The 22027-nt window shown below is 30.3% G+C and overlaps 2 protein-coding genes and 1 long non-coding RNA gene across 4 annotated transcripts; 2 read left to right on the plus strand and 1 right to left on the minus strand.

The window, feature by feature from the left end:
- Positions 1–963: 963 nt before the first annotated feature.
- Positions 964–4224, plus strand: LOC107021507 (B3 domain-containing protein REM5-like). 2 transcript variants are annotated; one of them, XM_015222182.2, is made up of 5 exons: positions 964–1326; positions 1399–1553; positions 2572–2878; positions 2985–3103; positions 3831–4224. In XM_015222182.2, exons 2-5 carry the CDS (start codon positions 1428–1430, stop codon positions 4074–4076), a joined length of 798 nt encoding a protein of 265 aa, XP_015077668.1. In that variant the 5' UTR covers positions 964–1326; positions 1399–1427; the 3' UTR covers positions 4077–4224. The 2 variants fall into 2 exon arrangements, with proteins under 2 accessions (XP_015077668.1, XP_015077669.1); XM_015222183.2 differs by having other exon boundaries at positions 964–1319.
- A 5582-nt stretch (positions 4225–9806) lies between these two features.
- On the plus strand, positions 9807–11053 carry LOC107021638. Its single transcript, XR_001457054.2, has 2 exons — positions 9807–10205; positions 10325–11053. It is a non-coding gene; the product is annotated as an uncharacterized LOC107021638 (long non-coding RNA).
- Positions 11054–14784: 3731 nt separating this feature from the next.
- LOC107023907 (probable aspartyl protease At4g16563) lies at positions 14785–16431 on the minus strand. Its single transcript, XM_015224750.2, has one exon. The coding sequence runs from the start codon at positions 16373–16375 to the stop codon at positions 14990–14992; it is 1386 nt and encodes a 461-aa protein (XP_015080236.1). The 5' UTR covers positions 16376–16431; the 3' UTR covers positions 14785–14989.
- Positions 16432–22027: the final 5596 nt, after the last annotated feature.

Here is a 22027-nt window from a genome sequence, read left to right on the forward strand (position 1 = left end):
AACTAAATAAAATAATTATAATTACATTTAAAATTCTAAAATATAACTAAATAAAAACATTTCAATTAAATAATCTATAATAAAGTATTATTTATTGGTAAGGTTTGCATACACTTCATTATGTAAAAAATAATATGTTGAGATGAGGTTTACATGCATTCTATCATATTTGATATTACGAAGTAGGGGTAAGATTGAAACACTTTATTAAACTCGATATTTAATTTATTTGTTCTATTGTTTTTAGAGAACATCACACGGTTAAACAAATTTAAACTATTTACATAGTCATCATATCTATAGTTTGCTATAATTACCATTCGCGACTACCACTGAATGTTAATTCCACGAGTTGGGTTCGAGTTTATATAATTCACAACTAACAATTCTCGTTTGATTTGTATTTATATACAATGAGTTGTATTTGTATATGACATTGATTTCCTTTCATTTTTTCAGTTTTATCGTCAGATACATTTAATTGTTTTTGTATATAACCTTTTAATGTATGTATAAACGTGTAGTTTTCAGATTTTCTATAACTGTTTAAAGTTTAAATGTTTGTGTTTGTAAAAATTTAGTATTTCGAGTTTTATAATATTTGTATAATTTCAAAATTTATATTACTCAATCATATAAATACACACGAATTATACAAACGTATCCGTGCATTATACAATAAATAAATTATTGCTTTCTTTCGCTCGCATCTCTCCTCCCTCTTCCAGTCTCGTTTGATCACTCCTTCCTATCTCATTCTCGCTCACTTCTCTCCTTCCCTAACATATGGCTACGAATAGTGATTATCCAGTTATAACTATAGAACCTAATTAAATTATTCAAATGACTCTATGCGAAAACTTCCTTATTTTTAAATCATTTTTTTAAAAAAACATCTCTTTTTAAAATGTCATAGTAATATTTATATTTTGATTTTCTTAAATTTGATGCCAAACCATTCAAAAACTGCATTTCATTTATTTTGGGTAAAACTTAACTCAACGATAAATTCTGGTTATCTTCTCTTCCTTTCCCCTTTCATGAAATGCCGTCGCTGTCGTCCGGTCTCGTCACCGGCGGATTCTCCGCCGCCTCTGTCAGTTATCTCTATTTCCTTTGTCATGTTTAGTCTTCTCCATTGTTTATTCTTCACCTTTTTCTCACATCCCATTTTTGTGAAACCCAAAATCCCCCCTACCCAATGCTTCTACCTCGTGAAGAAAAAGAAGGCGATTCGGGTCTCAAAATGGGTCGACCCCATCTCCTTCCTCTATAAATCTGAGCAATAATGAAAGCTACAATACAAAGAGTGAACTACGGTAACAAGTATGATTCCTTTTGTTTTTGCTGCTCATATATATTCTCCATTTTCTTACTTTTTTGTCTATTGTTTTGTAGATTGAGCTAATCATTTTAGGTTTATAAGTATGAGATTTAGGCAGAGAAAGAAAGTGAACAACAAAATGGTGACCCCAGTGGAGCATGTATCTATCCCTCATGACCTCCCTGAGTTCTTTAAGATTTTTCACCCTGAAATATGCTACCCCCAACTGGTAATCTCTTCTTTCCCTTCTGCTAATTGTGGAAAAAAAACTAATGATTCATGTAATAATGTCAAAGTTTTCATGTATAGAGAGAATCAGTCTTGCAGGAATTTGTACTTAACTACTCATTTGATTGATTGAATCTCTGGGAATATGCTTTTGGAGAAATAACTAACAAAGGAGCTTTTTCCTCCTTCCTATAATGCCCATCTTTCGGGATGATACACATTAGTGCATTTGGTTGTATCGTGTGGCGGAACCAAGATTTTCACTGTTTGGTTCAAAATATGAAAAGTAATCACACAAAGAAGCTAAAGGGTTCAACATATACTATATATACATAAAAAAAAAGAAGACAATTTTAACCATGTATAAACGATGTAAGTTCCCATGGAAGGGGTTCATCCCTTGGCTCTACCTGGCTGTCTGCTATTGACTTGTATTAAGATAATTTGGATGAAATTAAGGAGCATTCCACTAGTTGAACTTTAACTTACTCCAACTTTCCCGTCTGTTCTTAATCTCTTATGTAAGAGATAAATCTATATATCATGCAGCTATGTTCTCTTATAGCTTTTGGTTCTTGTTTGCATGTTCACAGTTCATAATGGATCCTTTAAGATGATTGAGGTGTATTGAGTTTTAATTGAAAGCGTTGAGGAAAGTAATGTTCAAAACTTGCAATAAGTATCTCGTATTTAGACCGGTGTTTATCATCATACTAAGCAATGTATATTCGTATAGTTGTGTAAAAATTACACTTTATGCATCTGCCAAGGGAATGTCAATTAGATACTTCCTTACTGACTTCAGAGTGGACGAATGGAATAATAAACGATCTAATGGTGGTTAAGGTTCTAGATTTAGAAGACTATATTGGACATAATCTGGCCATCCATTTAGAAATTAGCTCTGGACTTAGAATTTCTATTTGTGTTGAAAGCTTTTCTGTCTTATTGTATTGTTTATATTGCATTAACTTTATTTCACCGGAAATTAAGCGAAGTTTTGTGTCTCCGTCTCTTAGAGAATTCCACCTGCCTTTATCAAGTTTTTCAATGGAGATATTCCTTCAATATGTGTGCTTGAAGATCTAGCTGCGAGAACTTGGAAGGTGGTTGTAGAAAAGAACGACAGTGATTTCTTTTTCATGGAAAGTTGGCCAGACTTTGTGTTGTATAATAATTTGGAATATGGAGATTTTCTAACATTTTCATATGCTGGAAACTCGAAGTTTTATGTTAAGATATATGGGAAAAACGGTTGCCTAAAGGAGGATGTAACAGCTCTCAAAGAGCCTGAGCTGCTTCCATTGGTAGAAGAAAAAGCACGGGGTAAGTTTCTTTGGAGATCTTCAATTTGTAGCTAGTTTGGTGTCAACACATTTGTCTCCATGTTTAACCTATAATGGTCAACTTACAAAGTTTGGAACCGATGCAGGAAAAAGCATTGTAGCTGAGCCTGCTGATCAAACAGATAATGGGTCAGGAGACATGGCTTCTTCAGTCACTTCATTTGAAATTGTCATTAAGGCATCCCACTTGAACAGAGCACGCTTGGTAAGTTTATTAGTCACAAAAATATTTTGTGTATGCATAAATCATTAAACACAACCTATTCTTGAAAATGTCATTAATCAAAACAGCTTTACCGTCCAAAAGGTGAACAATTTTGAGCTTTCCAAGGAAATGCTGGTAGGAATTTCAAGCCAGTTTTGCACTCTTAACAGTGAAGTGGGTGTTTGGCCATAAAAAAACCAAATGTTTTCCGGAAAAAAAGTGAATTTCTCATGGCTAAATGCGTCCTAACTATCTGCGACTCACTAAAATCTCTTCTTAACTGAATGTTCCAACCTCTAACATCATCTGAGTCTTCAGTAACACAATTGACTTTTGTATAGTTGTTATTGAAGATGTAATTATGTCAAGTTGTGCAACATCTTCTCTGCGTATGATATACAGATGATGATTACAGGGCGTTTAACTGTATAGTTGTTACTGAAGGTTTAATTGTGTCAATTGTTGTGCGATATCTTCTCTGCGTATGATATGCAAAAGATGATAACAGGGCGTCTAACTATTGTATAGCTGTACTTTGTGTGTCTTCACAATAACATCAGATAGGTAAAATCATAGTGGTCAAATGGTATTGCTTGAATTAGTTAAATATACTTTGATGGGAAATTGTATGTAGAACTTTTTAATTCATAGCATTTGTTACTAACCACTAGATTATTAAATGTATATTGGTGTCTGTACATGTTTTTGAATGTATATACTTGTGCAGAATTTTCCAGCTCCATTTGGCAATTGTTACTTAAAGAGGAAGAAGCGGCCACTTATGGCTACTCTTCGAACTGATAGTGGTAGCTGGACGATTGTTCCTCAATATTATGATAGATTGGAACTTCGGGAAGGGATGCAGAAATTTATAGACGACAATGCTTTGCGCGTAAATGATGTTTGCCGATTTAAGCTGATTGATGATGAGAAGTTAATACTGAAAGTTCGCATTAAGCGTCAGCCCAAGTAAATTAGTCAAATCTACAAGCAATATCTCGTTTTTGGACCAAATGTTTCTGCCTGAGAAAGGCATTAGTTGATGTTTTAGAGCTTTTATGTCGATGAATTTACAACGTTCTATGGTATGGTATTAAAACTATTAACTATTCCCTCCGTCCCATTTTATATGTCACTTTTTATCGGATGAAATTATTTGTAGTTGAGTATTAAACGGAAAAAGGCTAAAAATACTCATAACGTGTGGAAAACAGCGAACTAATATGTTTGATTTACCTGTTGGTTAAAAAATACCCTTTATTGAAACAGGTCGTTTGCCCAACCTTGGGCGAACTGTAATTTCTGTTGAATAATTAAACGGAAAATGGCAACTATTAAAACTGATAGAGCTAGCTGACATTAAAAATAGAGGCAATTCCCTTTAATTATTCAGCTTAGTATTTGGTTCAAATATTTGTACTACTAAACATTTTATGGGAATAGAAGGTCTTTGCAAATTCAAACTTAACTATTTTTTAAGTCTCATATTTAGAGTAGAGCTGTCAATACGAGCTTGCTCACTAGATCAACTCAACCCGTTCTATACGTGATTTGATAGGATTAAGTTATAATTTTTGGAGCTAATTTAAAATTGAGTCTTTCAGCCTGGTACAAGTAAGCTCACTAACATGTGAGGTTTGAACAAGGTAGGGTTGGTCAGCTTGTAAACAGGGGTGTAGCTATCTTTTTTTGGTGAAAAATTATATTATTTATACATCGTTAAAATAAGTTTATATGTATATATAGTAGATGTGAATCCCCTTCGGCTACCTACTTCTACAGATTTTGAACCCCCTTATTAAATTCTTGCTCTGCCTCTGCTTGTAAACCAAATAAATATAATAATACATAAAATGATATAGAGCACTTAGAGGGCGTTTGATCATAAAAATTGTGAAGTTATAAGTTTTTTGCATTGTTAGTGGACACACTTCTGACATTGGATTATTTTTTCTGAAATAGTAAAGTCAAACAAATTTTGCTGCCTTCTTTTCAAAGTGGAAGTTGATAAACCTAAATTAGCTACCAATTAATCATATTGCAAAGGTCAACTTAAATTAATTTTAATTGCTTAATAATGAAAGTTAATAAAGGGCATTGTTTGAGTTTGAACTTTGGTTTGAATTTAAGATTGTGTACTTGGACATTTGAAATGGGATACTAATCTTTTCAAGATGATGGTATGTTTTAGTACCACAAAAGTATACTTCGATAAAAATACGTGAAAATTCTATCAAAAAATTATGATGGGATGAATATGATTTTTCTATCCTTAATCGCCAAATAATGAATTCGATTAACAACAATCATGAATGAAAGGTTTTTTGGTGGGGAACACTTATCGTTAAGTAAACCTTACGTGAGAAATCTGAATTAGTCAAACCCAAAGAAACAGAAACGAATTTGGTGTTTTGGTGTCTAACATTTAATCCCAAACATTATGTGATTCTAATTAATACAATTACACGTTAGGAAGACAAGGCTTTAACATTTAAGCAGGTACATATATTTGATGTCAAGGACTTGATCTGTTGTGTAAATGTTCAATTTGGAGTAGTAATTAGGAAATAAGAGATGTTTTCAAAGATGATTTGGTGAGGAAAAAGATATATATCTGCCATTTATATTTCTAAGATTAGTTTTCCTTGGAATTTTTATTTTGAAGTGTGTGATTTAATGACTTTGGATTGTGACCTTTAAATCAAAATATAGTCAAATACTTGGTGAAGGATTATTATTATTCTAGAGGTGAAGTCCATGAAGTAAAAATATCATTCTGGTCCAAAAAAATTTTTTCCACAAAATATTTTATCATTGAAGTAGGGATGGTAATTTCAATTCATACAAGTGAAATAAAATTACTTTGTCCATATTAAATTAAATGGATCATTCTTTTTTTTTTTTTTCTTAAATGGGTTAATATGATCTTCAACCTATTTAAATTCATACAAACATGAACAAAATGAGTTAACATGAGAATTGAAATTCAGCCCATATTAAGCCCATATAAATGAGAAATGAAATACTTTTCTTTTTCTTTTTGGAAACAAAAAAATTTAGGAGTCGGTCGATGAAAAATGAGGGCCACGGGGGTTGTAGGGGGAGGGAGGAAGGGGGTAAATTTTTTTTTTTTGAAAAAATAGATTTTCTTTTGTTTCGAAAATAAAATTTTTTTAGGGGTAGGTCTGGAAGGTCGCGGGTAGGTGCCTGTAGGAGGAATAATTTTTTTTTTTGAAAAATAAATTTTATTTAAATGGATTAGAACCACTTTGTCCAAATTATATTTTGATGGATTGTAATCCAAATCATTTTTTCTCAATTCATATTCAACCCATTCAAATTCGGTCCAATCCAACTATTTAATATCTCCTTGAAATACAATTTTTCGACACAAATATAAATTGACCAACTTCAAAATAAATATCAAAACGGCTGCGAAAAAAAAAAGAAAAAAAAAGAGGAGGTAATACGTACTGTGTTACCTAAATATTTCCAAACTGGCCTAGCAAAAATTTCCCATTATTAATGAATATGATTTGAACATTTAATGTTATTAAATTTGGACCGCTCGTAGTACAGCACTTGCAGAGTTATTATATCATCTTGGCATAATCGTATATGTGCAACACACCATTTTTTAGATGGATAAGGCTGCATTAATTATTAATACAAGGGAAAATATATATTAAAAAAAAAAACTTAAATTTGGTAGCAAAATTCATTTTAGTACTTAAATTATACGGACGTTTAAATACCTCTCTTATCATCTTTGAAGTGATTATTTTGCCACTCTGAGACTGTAACACCACTCTCACTCGCCACATCATATTCATGTAAGTGCCACATCATAACCATGTAGTTACCACGTCATTAATTTTTAGTTCTTTCTTACTTATTCACTATTTTCTATTTAAACACTTTTAATATTAATTATATCAATTAATTAATTTATAAATGCATACCTTCACCCCCTCTATTTCATCTTCCTTGTTGTTCACCATTTCAACTTTCAATACTTACTTTTCTTCTACACTATTCAACATTTTTTTAAATAACTAGAATGAAAATTATTCACTATAATATTCACGTTATCTTCTTCGAATCCACCCCACACATTTACCCTTTTGGAGGAAGATTTTTTTTTTGAAAGCCAAGACTTTATTGTTAACTCAAATAAGAAATGAAGATTACATAAAGAAAGTTGATAAAACTATGGAGGAGGAGGTGTTTCAATAAAGAAAAAAGTGTATTAGGGAAGACAACAAAATGAAAAGAAAAAAATTAAAGAAATTAAAAGGGACCCACTATTCTATATATCTCTAAATAATTTTTTTACATATTTTTAGAGAGTTAATGTATCAAGAATAAGTATTTAAAATATTAATTATATATCGACCAATAAAAAAAGGCCATGTGTAGGACTTCAAAAGATTTAATTTTTTTTTCTTTTTTCACGCGCTTTAAGGAGAGTACACTCACTTTCCCTGCCATGTCATCCCTAAGGGGGTGTTTAAATCACTTGAAAAATGTTAAGAGGATATTTTAACGTCCGTATAATTTAAGGGTTGAAGTAAATTCTGCTGTTAAGTTTAAGAGGGTTTTTATGTATTTTCCCTAAATACTATGATCTTTTTTTTAAATTTTATAGAGAACTAATTTTCGACTGATAAATTCTTTTCCTTTCATCACGAACACATTCATATTTACAAGAACTTCTTGAGAGACTATAATATTAATTTATCAAATTAATAATGCTTATAAGTTGAGTCTTTCATTAATTATAACTTGTAAACACTTAATTTTGTAAGGACTTTTGGTGTGCCCTAAACGTGTAAATGCTTATTATTTACTTCTTTGGCTTACATGAATTTTGTTTAAATATACAAACACATTATAATAATAACAATATCTTAATTCTGTGTAAGTTAGAAACCAGCTATATAAATTCTTACCGTATTATTTCTTTCTTTAAGATAAAATATAATCTAATACAAGACATAAAAACTAAAACTGGGGTCAGTATAACAATGGCTAAAAAACAAATCTGAGAAGTACGTACAAGCTATATATAGTACTAATCAGCATTCAATAAAAAGTTGATGAAAAAACATTTAATGTTGTAGTAGATTTAACGACACAAAGTTAATAAATTATTTCACCAGAGCCTACAAAATGTTTGTTTAATATATAGTTTTGTTACAGGTTTATTGGTAAAACTATTCAAAGTTTACTGAGAAGAATTAAATACGGAAACATATCAGGAGTTAGGATAAAAAATAACACTCTCTTTCTAAGTGTTATTTTTAATTTGAAATAATCTCATACTCAATCATATTTCAAATTCGAGCCTAGAGAGAAAATTTTATTAGAAACGTCACCTCAAATAAGCTATACAATGTTCAATTTAAATTTTATCAAAAATTCAATACGTATAACAAACGCCAAACAAAAAATCTAAGAAGAAGAACTTAAATGTCTTAAAAAGGATAGTTCTTTAAATAAGGCTAAAAAGAAACATGAGACTACTTTCTTAACTTTATAATAACAATAACATATTTAGTAAAATTTAAAAAAGACAAATTGTATACAAATTTTACTATTATCTCATGAAGATAGAGCAATCGTTTCCGACTAATTGATTTTGGAAGGAGTAAAAGAATTCAAAAATAGGTAAAAACATTAAATGATGTGAGCAGCTAACATTAGTATATTAGCTTTAACTAGGTTAGGTTTCAGAGCAAAATTAACTGTACCTCAGGCAACAACTACAGTTGGTCGTGTTGGACCCCTTCTTGAAAATAATCGTTATATCAATTTAAAGATATTCTTAATACAATATATGATATAATAATAATTTTAACGAAATTTCCTCTTTAATTTAGCGAACCTTATAGAAAAAACTGAATAGACTGTTGGTGGGAGAAGCATAGATTTGAAAAGGAATAATTAGTTATCTTTTTTATTTCCTAAACTGAATATTATTCTTGACCTAATTTATTTGACTAAAATGAGGTTTAAAACCAATGTAACGGCGGTAGTATTAACTTTGGTTGTATAGGGGGTTAAATAAGTTATTAATATTCAATAATGTTAGTTTGACAACTAAAAGATATAAATGAAATCTCAAGAACAGTTGTAAAATATTTATGCTAAATTAAACACGGTGCTTAAAAGATATAAATATGTAATATATATTTCATATTTTTCGTATAATTTTTAAATATTTAAATTCTAATTTTTAAAATATTGCATTAACTTAATCTAATTGAGTTATAAAATATACTCAAATTGACTCTTATAATACACAACATGAAAAATAATATCCTTTCGTCTAAAAAATAAGTGTTACCTTAGAAATTAAGGATAATGCTAAATAGCCAGAACTAGGCCAGAAATTTTAAAAAAATTATAATATTTATTTATTTATTAAGATTTTTTTTTTAATTAAAAAATATTAAAGTTAAAAGAGTAAAAATGTTCAAAATGATAAAATATCATTCTAGCCAAAATGATTTTTCTGTCTAATAATCTACCTATTGCATTTATTGAATTTTTAATGAACGTACATTTTTCACTAAAAATAATACTTATTTTGAAATAAAGAAATCATGAGTTATTTTTTTAGGTGAAACTTTTCGATATGAATTATTATTAGATTTAATGAGAATTGTCTTATGCTTCATGAAATTAAATTTGGTTAGCCGTTAGATTTTTATGAGGATTTTTAGTTCTCTAATCTTAGTACTACACCTAGATTTTTTACTTGTAAAAGAATACTAGGAGAAATATATCCAACAATAAAGCATTGATTGATAGCTTTCTCATCACTTTTTAGTTGAAGCTATTTACTATATTCTCAAAGTTCCATCAAACTTTATTCAATGCAATATATTAAATTCAAGAAACTAACTCTATTTTTCAGGCTTCAAATTAACTCCTCTCATCTAATTCTACACCAAATTCTTCTCTATTTTTTCCCCCTGTTATAATCACACAATTAATTCTGCACTTAATTTCCCTTTCTCCTACACATTATATAAATCTTGTCAAACTTTTTCATTTTCTCCAAACAACTCCCTTTTGCCTATACAAAAAAATTCAGGTAATTTTTTTTATCTAATTACTTTCATGATTAGACTTTTTCTTTTTAATATTGTTTTTCTTTTCCTTCTAAAAATGACTTTTTCTAACTATTTTTGCTCTGTTTTACTATAAATACAGGGGATTATTGTCTTGTTGATAAAAAAAAAAATGAACTACAGGAGGGAGAGTAGTCATGATCCAAAGCTTGATTTGAAGCTGAATTTATCACCCCCTAGGGAAAATAATAATAATAATATCTTTCCAATATTATCACCAAGCAGATCATCGACTTCGTATACTTCTTCAATGGAGAGATCACCAGCAAGTTCATGTGTTTCAAGGGAACCAACTCCAGATCATCAAGAATTTTTTGGTAGCCCTGAAGCAACAACAACTTCTATGATGTTAGTAGGATGTCCAAGATGTTTAATGTATGTTATGTTATCAGTGGAAGATCCAAAATGCCCCAAATGTAAGAGCTCTGTTTTGCTTGATTTTTTCCGCGAGGATCGAATCAATAATCCAAAGAATTGATGATGATCATGAAGAGATGCGAGGAATTTTAGTAGTTCAGTTGATTGACTTTCTGAATTATCATCTTGCTGGTGACTATTTGACTGAACTGTCACCTTATATAACCAATTAGGTTTTAGTAGTATTAAATTTCTTTATATATGTTGTAATCCCTTTTGTCCTTTTTTTTTTTGAGAGTTTGTTGAGGTAATTGAATGGATTTGATGAAAATCTTGAGTGTAACCAAAGAGGCTAGTATGGTTGATATTATGTTCATCATATTAATTCATTCATGTTTTAGTAGCTCTAAGTTGCTATCTTTACTAAATGCATGCAATTAATATGTTGTTGTAACCACCTTGTTATATTTCGGTTTAATTAGTCATATAATATTCACAAATCATTAACTGGATTGATTTAAATTTGTATCAAATCAAAGTACTATAAATTAAGCGAAACGCTTCGTATTAACTTCATTCATAGAACTCTAAGGTCGAATTTCTTGTCATTAAGTGTACATGCAAGTTACAACACATGTTAGGTGTTCATAATAATTGCTTGGGAGACCTTTCACATGGTTTTAGGTGCAATTCGAAGAAATTATGCGATTTAATTAGGTTAAATTAAAGCATTTATTTAGAAATTTACTCAATGTTCAAACATAAAATTGAATACGAATTTGAGGAGGGGAGAAGAAGCAAAGCATCATCGACATTAACTTGCGGTATTCATTTAAAAGTTTGATTAATTCAATTTTTTATCAAAAAAATCTCATTCTTGAAAGTAAAATGTTCTATATCTAAAGTCAAAATTTAAAATTTCTAATAAAATAAAAAAATACTATTCGCCGCGATCTTTAATGATTGAACTGCCGTCCTCGTGCCCAAAAGGATCATCATTAATTAGATTAATACTTACTTAAAATTTACGTAGTTTTAAAATAAAGATAAATTACACACATTCCACAAACAATATCAATTAAGTATCAAGTATTCATATTTCAAATTTTAAAACATTTTAAACATCATTTTGAATGTCACTAGTGGGGTTATAAATTAATTGGGACATTATTACGTAAAATATGAGTCAATTAATTTTAATTGATGAAAGTGACACAAACAGGTTCATATAGTAATCGTAGTCTTAATTACTTGCGTGGACAAGTTTTAAACTTCAACTTATAATTAATTAGCAATTGTCAAAAGGGCGGCGAAATTGTGTTAATAACATCTTTATCAATTCATGAACAATAAACGGTGGGTGAGCTAATTAGCTACATTACCATGTATTGTCATTTAATGAAAAGCTACCATTTTTGGATTGTTCACATGTGACACTTCGAAAACTTCCACAGTTGGATTTATTTCCTAATTTAATTTTAAGACTTGTATTTCTTCACCTATATAGTTATCTATATATTATTCTTATTAGCTGGTTCTTCGTGAAGCTTGTTGAGTCTAAGTTTTTAGGCGTAACTCACACCCCAAAAGATAACTCAAAGAGAGGAGGATTGTCCGAGCCTTATAAGAATTTCACCCTATTTTATTAACCATTGATGTAGGACTTTTGTCATTCTTTAACACCTCACCTCACGCCCAGTGCTTAACATTTGGTGCGGGGACAATTTTGATTTTTGGAGACCTTAACATCGGATGAGACGGACCCTGCTCTGATACCATGTGAAATTAGGTCTTAGGCCTAACTCACGCCCCAAAAGCTAATTCAAAGGGAGGAGGATTGTCCAAGCCTTATGAGGAGTCCACCCATCTCATTAAGATATAAAATAACGTAATTAATTTAATTTAACTCGTAAAACACACCCAAGCAATGTCTAGCCTTGATATTTGTTTATCTAACTCAAATAAAATGAATAACCATGGCCTATCCTTTTAAATTCGCAGGAATAGCACTAGGTAGTGGATTATAATGATATCATTAAAAACATAGCCGTTTATTTAAAGTTGAATTAATATTAATAAATTCACCTTCAATTTATTAAATCTGAATTTAACTATTTTGCATTTAAATCCTTTTTAAAATCATAAAATTTATATATACTTGACTCTTCTTAAAATAGAGCTCATAAAACGGCTATTTTTTCAAGTTGTCCCTTCAACGGCAAGTATAGCAGCTTAAACTTTTTAAAAGCCCATTACAGTTCTTATCACGGCCCAACAAAGAATACACTATCCCCTGGGCTTCTTAGTTGGACTTGGATTAAGTAGACAAAAGGAAAAATTACTTTAATAAATAATTATCGATTTTAACGATATTTTTTATTTTTATCATCATTTATAGCAATAATATGTTAAATCTGTAATATGTATTAAAATGAATTATGTATGCAATAAATATGTATTATAACTATTTTTAAAAATATATTATGCTTGTCTTCTAAGGAATTGACACATTGTATTATAAGTGTATTAAAATGTGCGACACATGTATTAATCATCAATAAAATTTGTATTATATGTGAATAATAAATTATTCTTTGTAATATGTATTAAATTTGTATTATAAATATACTAAAAGTGATCAAGTGAAAAAAACGTTATTGCTATAAATGGTAAATATTTTCTTAATATATTATATTTATGCAAGTTTCCTTTGTATATTATATGCATATATTTATCTGTAATAGTTAAGTCAAACTAGATGTTTTTTATGATTAAAAAAAAAAGAAACTAAGCGATATCGAAATATTTGATCTCTTCGATTCAAAATTTTGAAATGCTTCTTGATTTTAGTGGTAAATTCATAAATTGTTATACTAACTTACTCAAAAGTGTTTGGAAAAGGAAAAAAAAAAAAAACTATATGAACACTATATAATTAAAGGTGCAAGATAAATTAGCCCACGAAATATAATCCACCCAAATAGGTTGATTATTTATCTGTCTATCTATTAAGTTAATATCCCTTTTGTCTTTTCGTATGATTTTGCTTAGCTCAATCAATGAAAAAGTAAGCAACGTAACTCAAATTAGTCGATGAGAAATCTTATTAAAATATTTTAAGATATTTATTTTATCAAATACGATAAAGGTATAAATAAACAACCAAGACAATAAAAACCAATAAAAATTTAAATAGATTGAAATATGATCCGCATTTAAACTTATTTCAACGTAGTTTATTTTAGTCCAAATAATTTATTAATACAAATTTATATTAATCCGCTCAAATTTAACTAATTGTGATCACCACTATCATATTGATGCAATGCAGCTGGAGGAAGACTTGCGCCTCCTAAAAGCACTAAGAATTTTAATTCTAGACTTTAAAACATGATTAACAATTGCAACAACCTATAAACACTGCAATTTTTTTAAAAAAATTATTATATCAAAGGAAGCACAAGTCCATAATTTTTGACCAGAAAATGCACATGGGAAGGGAAGAAGTAGTAGAAGTTGTCAAAATTGTATTGGCAACTGTCAAGCAAGTGTCATGATTCATGAACTATATTTATTATGTTACAATCATGTCCTACAAAAGCACAAAAGATTACTGCTTTTAGTGGGCAAAATATCATATGCCAACCATATTATTAAATGTTACTATCATTCTACAACTATTACAAGAAAGCCTACATAATATTACTATTACCGCCCATTAGATATGGAATCACTTTTATCGAGCAGCGTTTTATTTTAATATGAGATTTTTTATATTATTCGTGTATTTTATATATAACGTGGGACTTTTACTCATTCTAACACCCACATCACATTCATGCCTGACTAGTACGTGGACCTGGAGCCCAAACGACCACTCTAACATCCCATCACATTCAGACCTGACTTGTGCGTGGACTTGAAACCCAAACGAAAATGAATCTAATATGACATTTAGATCTAATTCAACCTAAAAAATTAGCTCATGAGGGGAGGATTGTCCAAGTCCATCTAAGGAGATCAACAGTCCATTCTCCAATCAATGTGAGACTTTTACCTACTATAACGACAAAAGAAAGAGAAATGTTACAACCATGAACCAACAAGTACAACTCTTCTTTAGTCAAATTCATCTTAAGCTACTGAGGATATATTCCTTACCTAAGATTAACATACAATATCTCATAAATATAAATGTTGGTTCTTGTTATATATGATTAAGCATAGAAAATAAGTAACATTTATTTTCATTAGACAAGTAAAAAGTTAACATTCCTCTTAATGTTATCATCTACTACCCCCATTGGCCACTAGACCATAGGCCTCAAAAGGGCAAATCTTTGAGTGATTAGCCTCAATTATGTAGAGCAAAACTACAAGAAAAAAAAGGTCATTTGCACATTTGCTGCTTGAATCCAAACTTTTCATTTTTGAGATCAAATTCAACTAAGTAATTCTGCATCTGAAAATTGCCCAGAATTATCGATGGACCGGTAGATAATTCAGGGCCAAAAGCACTATCTGTAACCATTGTTAAGCAAATGACATCAGTTTCACCTGCAAATGAGAAGTAATTTGCTATTGGCAATGTCATCTCTGCACCACCTTTGTAATGAAACTTTAGCTCTGGTAAAGACACTGTTTCTTGCCTGGAAATATTGAAACATGGCTTTAAACCTGTTATTATCTCAATACTCTCACTTCTTGGAATACCCTTTACTTGTTTCACAAATGCATCAAGTACTGGTTCAAAAACACCGCGATTCATGAATGTGAAAGTCGTGCCTGAATCCACAATACTCCCACCATTTCCATTGGAATCTGGTGTTAAATACTTGTATGGAATCTTCACTTTCTTCCCTCCAACTGTAATTTTCCTCAAACTAACATAGTAATACACTGACAATGCATTTTTTTCAGACGCCACTGGATTTTTCAGCAACGGGGTATAGCTTAAACCTGCAGTTTTTTCACCACTAGCATTGAAATCCAAAACAAGATTGCTACTTTTACCAGTATCATCAAATTTATGTGAAACAAGGCAATAAGAGAACTTCTTGACACCTAATTGATTTGGTAATGATGCAAGTCCCCGGCCTAAACCAGCAATTCCAGCAGGCTGTTTTGATGAAAACAGAGAACAACCAACGAGAAAATTGGGAACTTTCTTGTTAGACAGATCAAGTGTGTCAACAAGAGCAAGACCCCCTGTTGAGCCTGAACCATAAAGTATAATATATGGTGGACAGACCTGTTTACAATTAGTAGTCGATTCGCAATCTTGGCAACGAGAATTTGGATTATTGCTATGAATCCAACCACATTTTGGATTCAAACAGCCAACAACTCGTGCGGAGGATGAAGATTTGGGAATGAAGGTAGGAATGGACTGTGAAGTAGCTGAAGAAACAGAGCAATTGGTACATAAGTACCTTGTAGTACATGGGAACCAAACAAAGCTACTGCCAGTGTCCATAATGAAAGGGATTTTCTGTGGAGGTGTACCAAAGCTAAGAGTAATGGAGTAGCCTCCATAGCTTTGAGGATACAAAGGGGTTGTGGAAACAGGGGAATCTTGAGATTTCTTGATGTAATTTGCTCTTGCTAAGGATATGGAAGCTAAATGTGTGAGCTTTTCATATAAATCTTGAGATGGGTGTTTTGTGTTGAAAAGTGAAAGTGGAACGGTAGAAGTGGTAGAGTTTGATGAAGAAATGAAGGAAAAGAGGAGAGAAAGCAAAGAGAAAAACAGAGCAAAAGAAAGTGAAGAAGGCATTGTGTTAGTTTTTTGGGAAATGTGCCTTTGGACCCAAATTAAATAGCTCAAGTAGCATTAGTAAAGACAAAGCATCAACATGATTGCAGTGGAATGTCAGTATTAGAGATTTTTGGTTCGAATTTTCTTAGAGAAAAAGTTATTTTTATCAAAAAAATGTTTTATTTTAATGTGGAGTTTTTAATTTGTACGATTATAAATTTAGTTAAATTTTAATATAAATGCGATGATAGATAGAAAAGAATATGAATTTGGAGCCAGTTTTGCGTCTAACGTGACTCTACTTTCACTGTGACATGTGATTCTTGCACTTTATTGTAGATATCATATGAGCAATAAGTTTCCACAAAGTGTATATAATAAGGGTCGGTGGGGGACTTTTTGGGCCAAGTTGTTCAAAACTGTAGGTAGTAACCGTTGCACAGTATTACTTATTTTTATATGTTATTAAAAGTTTTGAGTTCGAGCTTTAAATATGGAGCTATCAATAGAGAAGCGTTTTATCTATAAAATTAGATTTTACAACGTAAATATGAATTAGTGAAATCAAAATAGAAGGAGAACGGCATAAACTAAAATAATGGATAATTTCCTGACATAAATCTACTATAGTGAAATATATATTGAGTGAGAAATCTAAGAAAAGTACGAGAGAAGAAAAGGAGAGACGAAAAAATTTACAAAGTGAAAAATCAAAACTACCAAGATAAAATATTAGTAAATGAACTACTTATATAATATCAATATATATAACTTAAATTCACTCTTTTTACCCATCACTTCATTAAGTAATCAGGTTGAACCAAAAGTTCATTTTTATTTATATTTAGGTAGAAGATTGGGTCATGATTCAACCACCCCATACGATTGGGTAGAGAGATGTGATGATTCTTGATCTGATTATAAAGTAATAATAAGCATTTGTACTAGTTGAAAAAGGGTAAATATTCTTAAAAACTAGGCCTACATTGCAATAAGATATTTATTTTACTTGACATGATGTAGGGTACAATGGCATCATTTCTTTGAGAAATTGCCAAATAGAAATCATCATGGTTTTCCTCCATCACTCAACAATAATCATGTTCTCTTGCATTAGAGCTTGAAATATTTAATAATAAAGGATGTTGAAGTTTGTTTAATGGTATTTGGTGGGAGATAGTTGTGATATAAAAAAAAAAGTTATCCTTTTGAAAAAAATGAAAGAAATAATTAATTTATACTTAATTTCTAATTTATATTCTTAATAGTATTATTAACTATAATCATTTACTAAAATATTAAATTTACTAATTAGTATATAAAAAAGGTGATATATTCAATCTATCATTATATTAATAAAAAGACGTATCAAAATTAAATATGGACAAATAAAAATGAAACGAGGAAGTAATGTAAAAAGCCAAAAGTAATTATTTTGTATTCTTGGAAGCTAAAAAGTAACTTTTTCCATATATACTTTGAAATCTCCATCAAACACAAATTTAATATAATCTTTTTTAAGATATAAATTCCAACCATATAACATGTGAGTCTTTTGTGAAATTAGGTCTTAGGGTCCACCCATCTCATTAATCACCAATGTAGAATTTTTTGTCATTCTTTAACACCACACCTCACGCCCAGTGCTTAGCATCTGGTGCGTGGGCAGGGATACCATGTGAAATTAGGTCTTAGGCGTAACTTACACCCCAAAAGCTAGCTCAAAGGGAGGAGGATTGCCCAAGCCTTATAAAGAGTCCACCCATCTCATTAATCATGTGGGACTTTTTGTCATTCTTTAACATCTTTCACATGCATGGTGTGCAAAGTTTTAGATGAATCGACATTTCCATATTTTGGTATATAGTAACAAAAACATATATATGGGTCCTAAAGCTACATATATAACATATATATTGCTTTGCTAGCTGTATGATTGAGAAATCTCTCTTCAACTATATAGACAGAAAAGCGAAAGCACAATAAATTAAATACCAAATGCCAGCAGCGTACAACTCTTTAAATTAATCTTATAGTATATATAACTCTCATTAAAATCATTGATTAATATCTAATATCTACCGCTATTTTATCTTAAATATAAAATCACGAGCTTCAATTAAAGAAAAATTATGAACTCCAACAATATGTTAATATATGGGGCCAATAGCCTGCTAAAGAATGAACATTCAATCGTCTTTTCTGGCATTAGCAGACAAATTGATACGAGGGCCTATGGGTTCTCATTGAACGTGAAATTTAAGAAAGGAAAAGAAAATTTTCTGATAAATATCGATTCGTAGACTTTGTGACTCTAAATATATCAAGACAATTTTATAACAACAAAAACATATTATTAAAGTAAAAAAAGGTGTATTATTAAAATATTATTTATTTCTGTTCAAATACTTTTATTAAAAAATATTTAATGGTTATTTCCGTAGATATTTTGATTGAAATGATGAAAAAATAAAATATACTAGTGTTCTCTCACAGAAAAACTAGAAATCTTCTTAATATTGTAGTGAGAAATTGTTTACCATCATACGTGTTGGTTCAATACTGGAAAATGAATAAGAAAATCATGTTCCATATATAACACACATTTTTCATTGCTTCGTGCTAAAAAAACCTTAATTTCTAGCAACACCTCAGGAAATGTGATGTAGACAACCTAAGCTAGTCTTGTGTAAGCACTAGTTACTGTCTTAATGTCAATAACGGTGATATAGACAACTTAATCTTGAATTGTCCTTTTTTTTTTTCAACATGAGATTGAAAAGAAAAATATATCAGATAGATTTACGATTTTTTAAATTATAAGAGAATGATGAAGATTGATGGTTGTCAACGTCCAACAAAAAGAGAATTAGATTGGAGTTTGGAGAGTGGCAAATGAGTGTATATATATATAAATGTTTAACCATGTGCTATGGTGGGGAAAGCAAAGCAAAAAGGGTAGTACAAGCAAAGCTGGATTCCTCCTGGTTTAGGTTCCTTCATCACCATCATCTCCACATAATTAATTGATATCTAGACCTTTTGGTCCACACTTGAGATCGACTAGTACTAGTTCAACTTATATAGCTTTATTTATCATTATCTATCACTATTATAGACAAATTCATAATTTTTATAAAATTCGAAAATAAAAATATAATGCGTATATAGAGTTTAAACCTAGGTTAATTATAATTTTTTTAAATTACTGAATCAACATCTAGTTTGCGTTTAGAGTATAGTGTTTGGCCTGCTGAGTTAATTGAACTTCTAGTCCACACAAGAGAGTAGAGAGTAGAGACTAGTAGTGGAGCATGGCTTTAATTACCATTATCAACTACTACTACTATAGCATCTAACTTTTACGATTTATCTGCCAGGAATTGAAGGAGCCTTATCTTCATCATGTCTTTTTTTTTTTTTACTATTAATTTATAAGGTTTAACTTTAAAGTAAATGTCACTGATGTTAATAATCTGACAATATATTAAAAGCAATAAGACTATTTCCAAATAGGTATAACTCTCATGTTAAATATATAGTAGAAAATTGTATTACATGCAGAGAGAATTTATATTGATTTTTCATATGGCATTAAATTGAATGAGAATATATATATATATATATATATATATAAAATTAAGGATTTTCTCTTTCTTAGCGCTCTACCCCCTTTATAGCAAGGGTTATTTTGGTTGTGCGGTTTTCTCTTGTAAGGTGACTTGACTTAATTTAATTTATTTGACTCAGCAGCTAACGTATCGATTTTATACGGTGAGAGTCAATTCAATAGTAGGTAAAACTGATTGAAATTTCCGCCTTTGCCAGCTTGACAGCAAGCATGGATTGGCAGCAAGGAGTCAATTGAATGATCAAAACATCGATTGCTTCCAACTGTGGCCTTCTTCGACCACCTTGACACCTTAAGGCTGATAGGCTTTGTACTTGACGTCCATCGCAACGTTTCATGGTGCAATTAGTATTAATTGCAACAAAATAGATATTTAGCGATAACGGCTTTTTAGGGACAATTGATAGAGATAATTAATGTCATTGCATCTAGAATCACCAAAGTTTTTTAACAATAATTATATATAGTGTTAGTTATAAATACTCATATTTATTACATAAAATATAACGATAATTATATTACTCCCTCCGTTCGGTATTGTATTGTCATGTTTTCTATTTTAGAGTCAAACTATAAAAACTTTGACTTACATTTTAAGTTGTATTTTTTTCATCATATTAATATGTAAAAAATTGTAATTTATATTACTTTTTATATAGTTTTAAAATATTTAATTTTTTTGTTTAAAATATCAAATTAATATGATGTAATTTAACTTTGAAAATTAGCCAAATTAACTTTTGAAAAGCGTAACATGTCAAATAATACCGAAAGAAGGAGTATTATGCATGGTAGTGAATATGGAAACTTAAATATAAGCTCATTTTTATCCTTTTAGTTTATTCTATGTTGTGCCTTTTGCACTGGTTAAACTTACTTTTTCAAGCCAATTGAAGTCCTCTAATTAATTCATTTTCACCTCATTTACTGCAGATAACTTTTATAAAATGTACAGATATTTTTAAGACAAACAAAAACGACTATACTTTCTATAATTCTTATATATTATATGGTGATATAGATTTGTTACCTTATTAGGGCCGATAAGATAAAGTTTATCTAGCCCCACCCTTTATACTTATTCAAGTTAAGATTTTTAATGTATTACTGTTAATTAATGTATGATGGAGATTCCGTCTGGTAGTATAAATTAATATTTTGAAAAAAGAGATATGTGACATTGTACTATAGCATATATTCTTAGTAAAAGTAGTGAGTTTTACCAACTTTAAACTAAAGCAAGAATATATTCTTCGTAAAATGATAATTCGAAATTCTGTAGATTGAAAATGTAAACATCAAGTTTCCAGCTGCGGTTCAACAAGATTTCTGGCATTAATTAAGTTTTTAACTTCCAAAACTAAACGTCACAGAAAAAATTATTGAATTACTCCTTTCGTTTCATTTTATATGTCACCTTTTTATTTTATCTTTCTACCCTTATTCAATGTTTTCTTCACACAACTTCATGATAAATGATGAATACATTTTCAAGATGAATACAAATATAATTTTTCAAAAAGTTGGCTGGCCCGGCAAGCCTGTAGCCCACGTACTTGTAGGTTAGGCCGACCGTTTTCTAGCCCACACCAAAAATGGGCTAGTCCGGCATGATCCATAAAATATCAAAGCTTATATGGATTAGCCTGGATGGGATGGGCTAGCCTATATTGACGGCTCTAGCGACATTCAATACACCAAAAAGAAAATTCATGATAGATTCCCCTAAATGTTCGAATTTAAATAAAAATTCGTAGATTTTTTTCCCCATAGTTTAGCATTCAGAATTTATTTTACGTATTAGAAATGACGAAACACTGAATAAAAAAAATTGTCTTAAGCCTCATTTGTTTGCACTTAATGGAGGTATGAATCTTAATCATTCAGATTCAGTCTATTAAGTACGTTTGTTTTTTAGGTCTGCATCTGAATCATTCAGATTCAACCCATTAAGTTCATTTGTTTTATTTTTTAAAAAGTCTCTTAATGGGTCTGAAGAGGTCGGAACGAATCAGATCTGTATGAAACTCTTAACAAAA

The sequence above is a fragment of the Solanum pennellii genome, chromosome 6 (assembly GCF_001406875.1).
Source record: "Solanum pennellii chromosome 6, SPENNV200".
NCBI lineage: Eukaryota > Viridiplantae > Streptophyta > Magnoliopsida > Solanales > Solanaceae > Solanum > Solanum pennellii.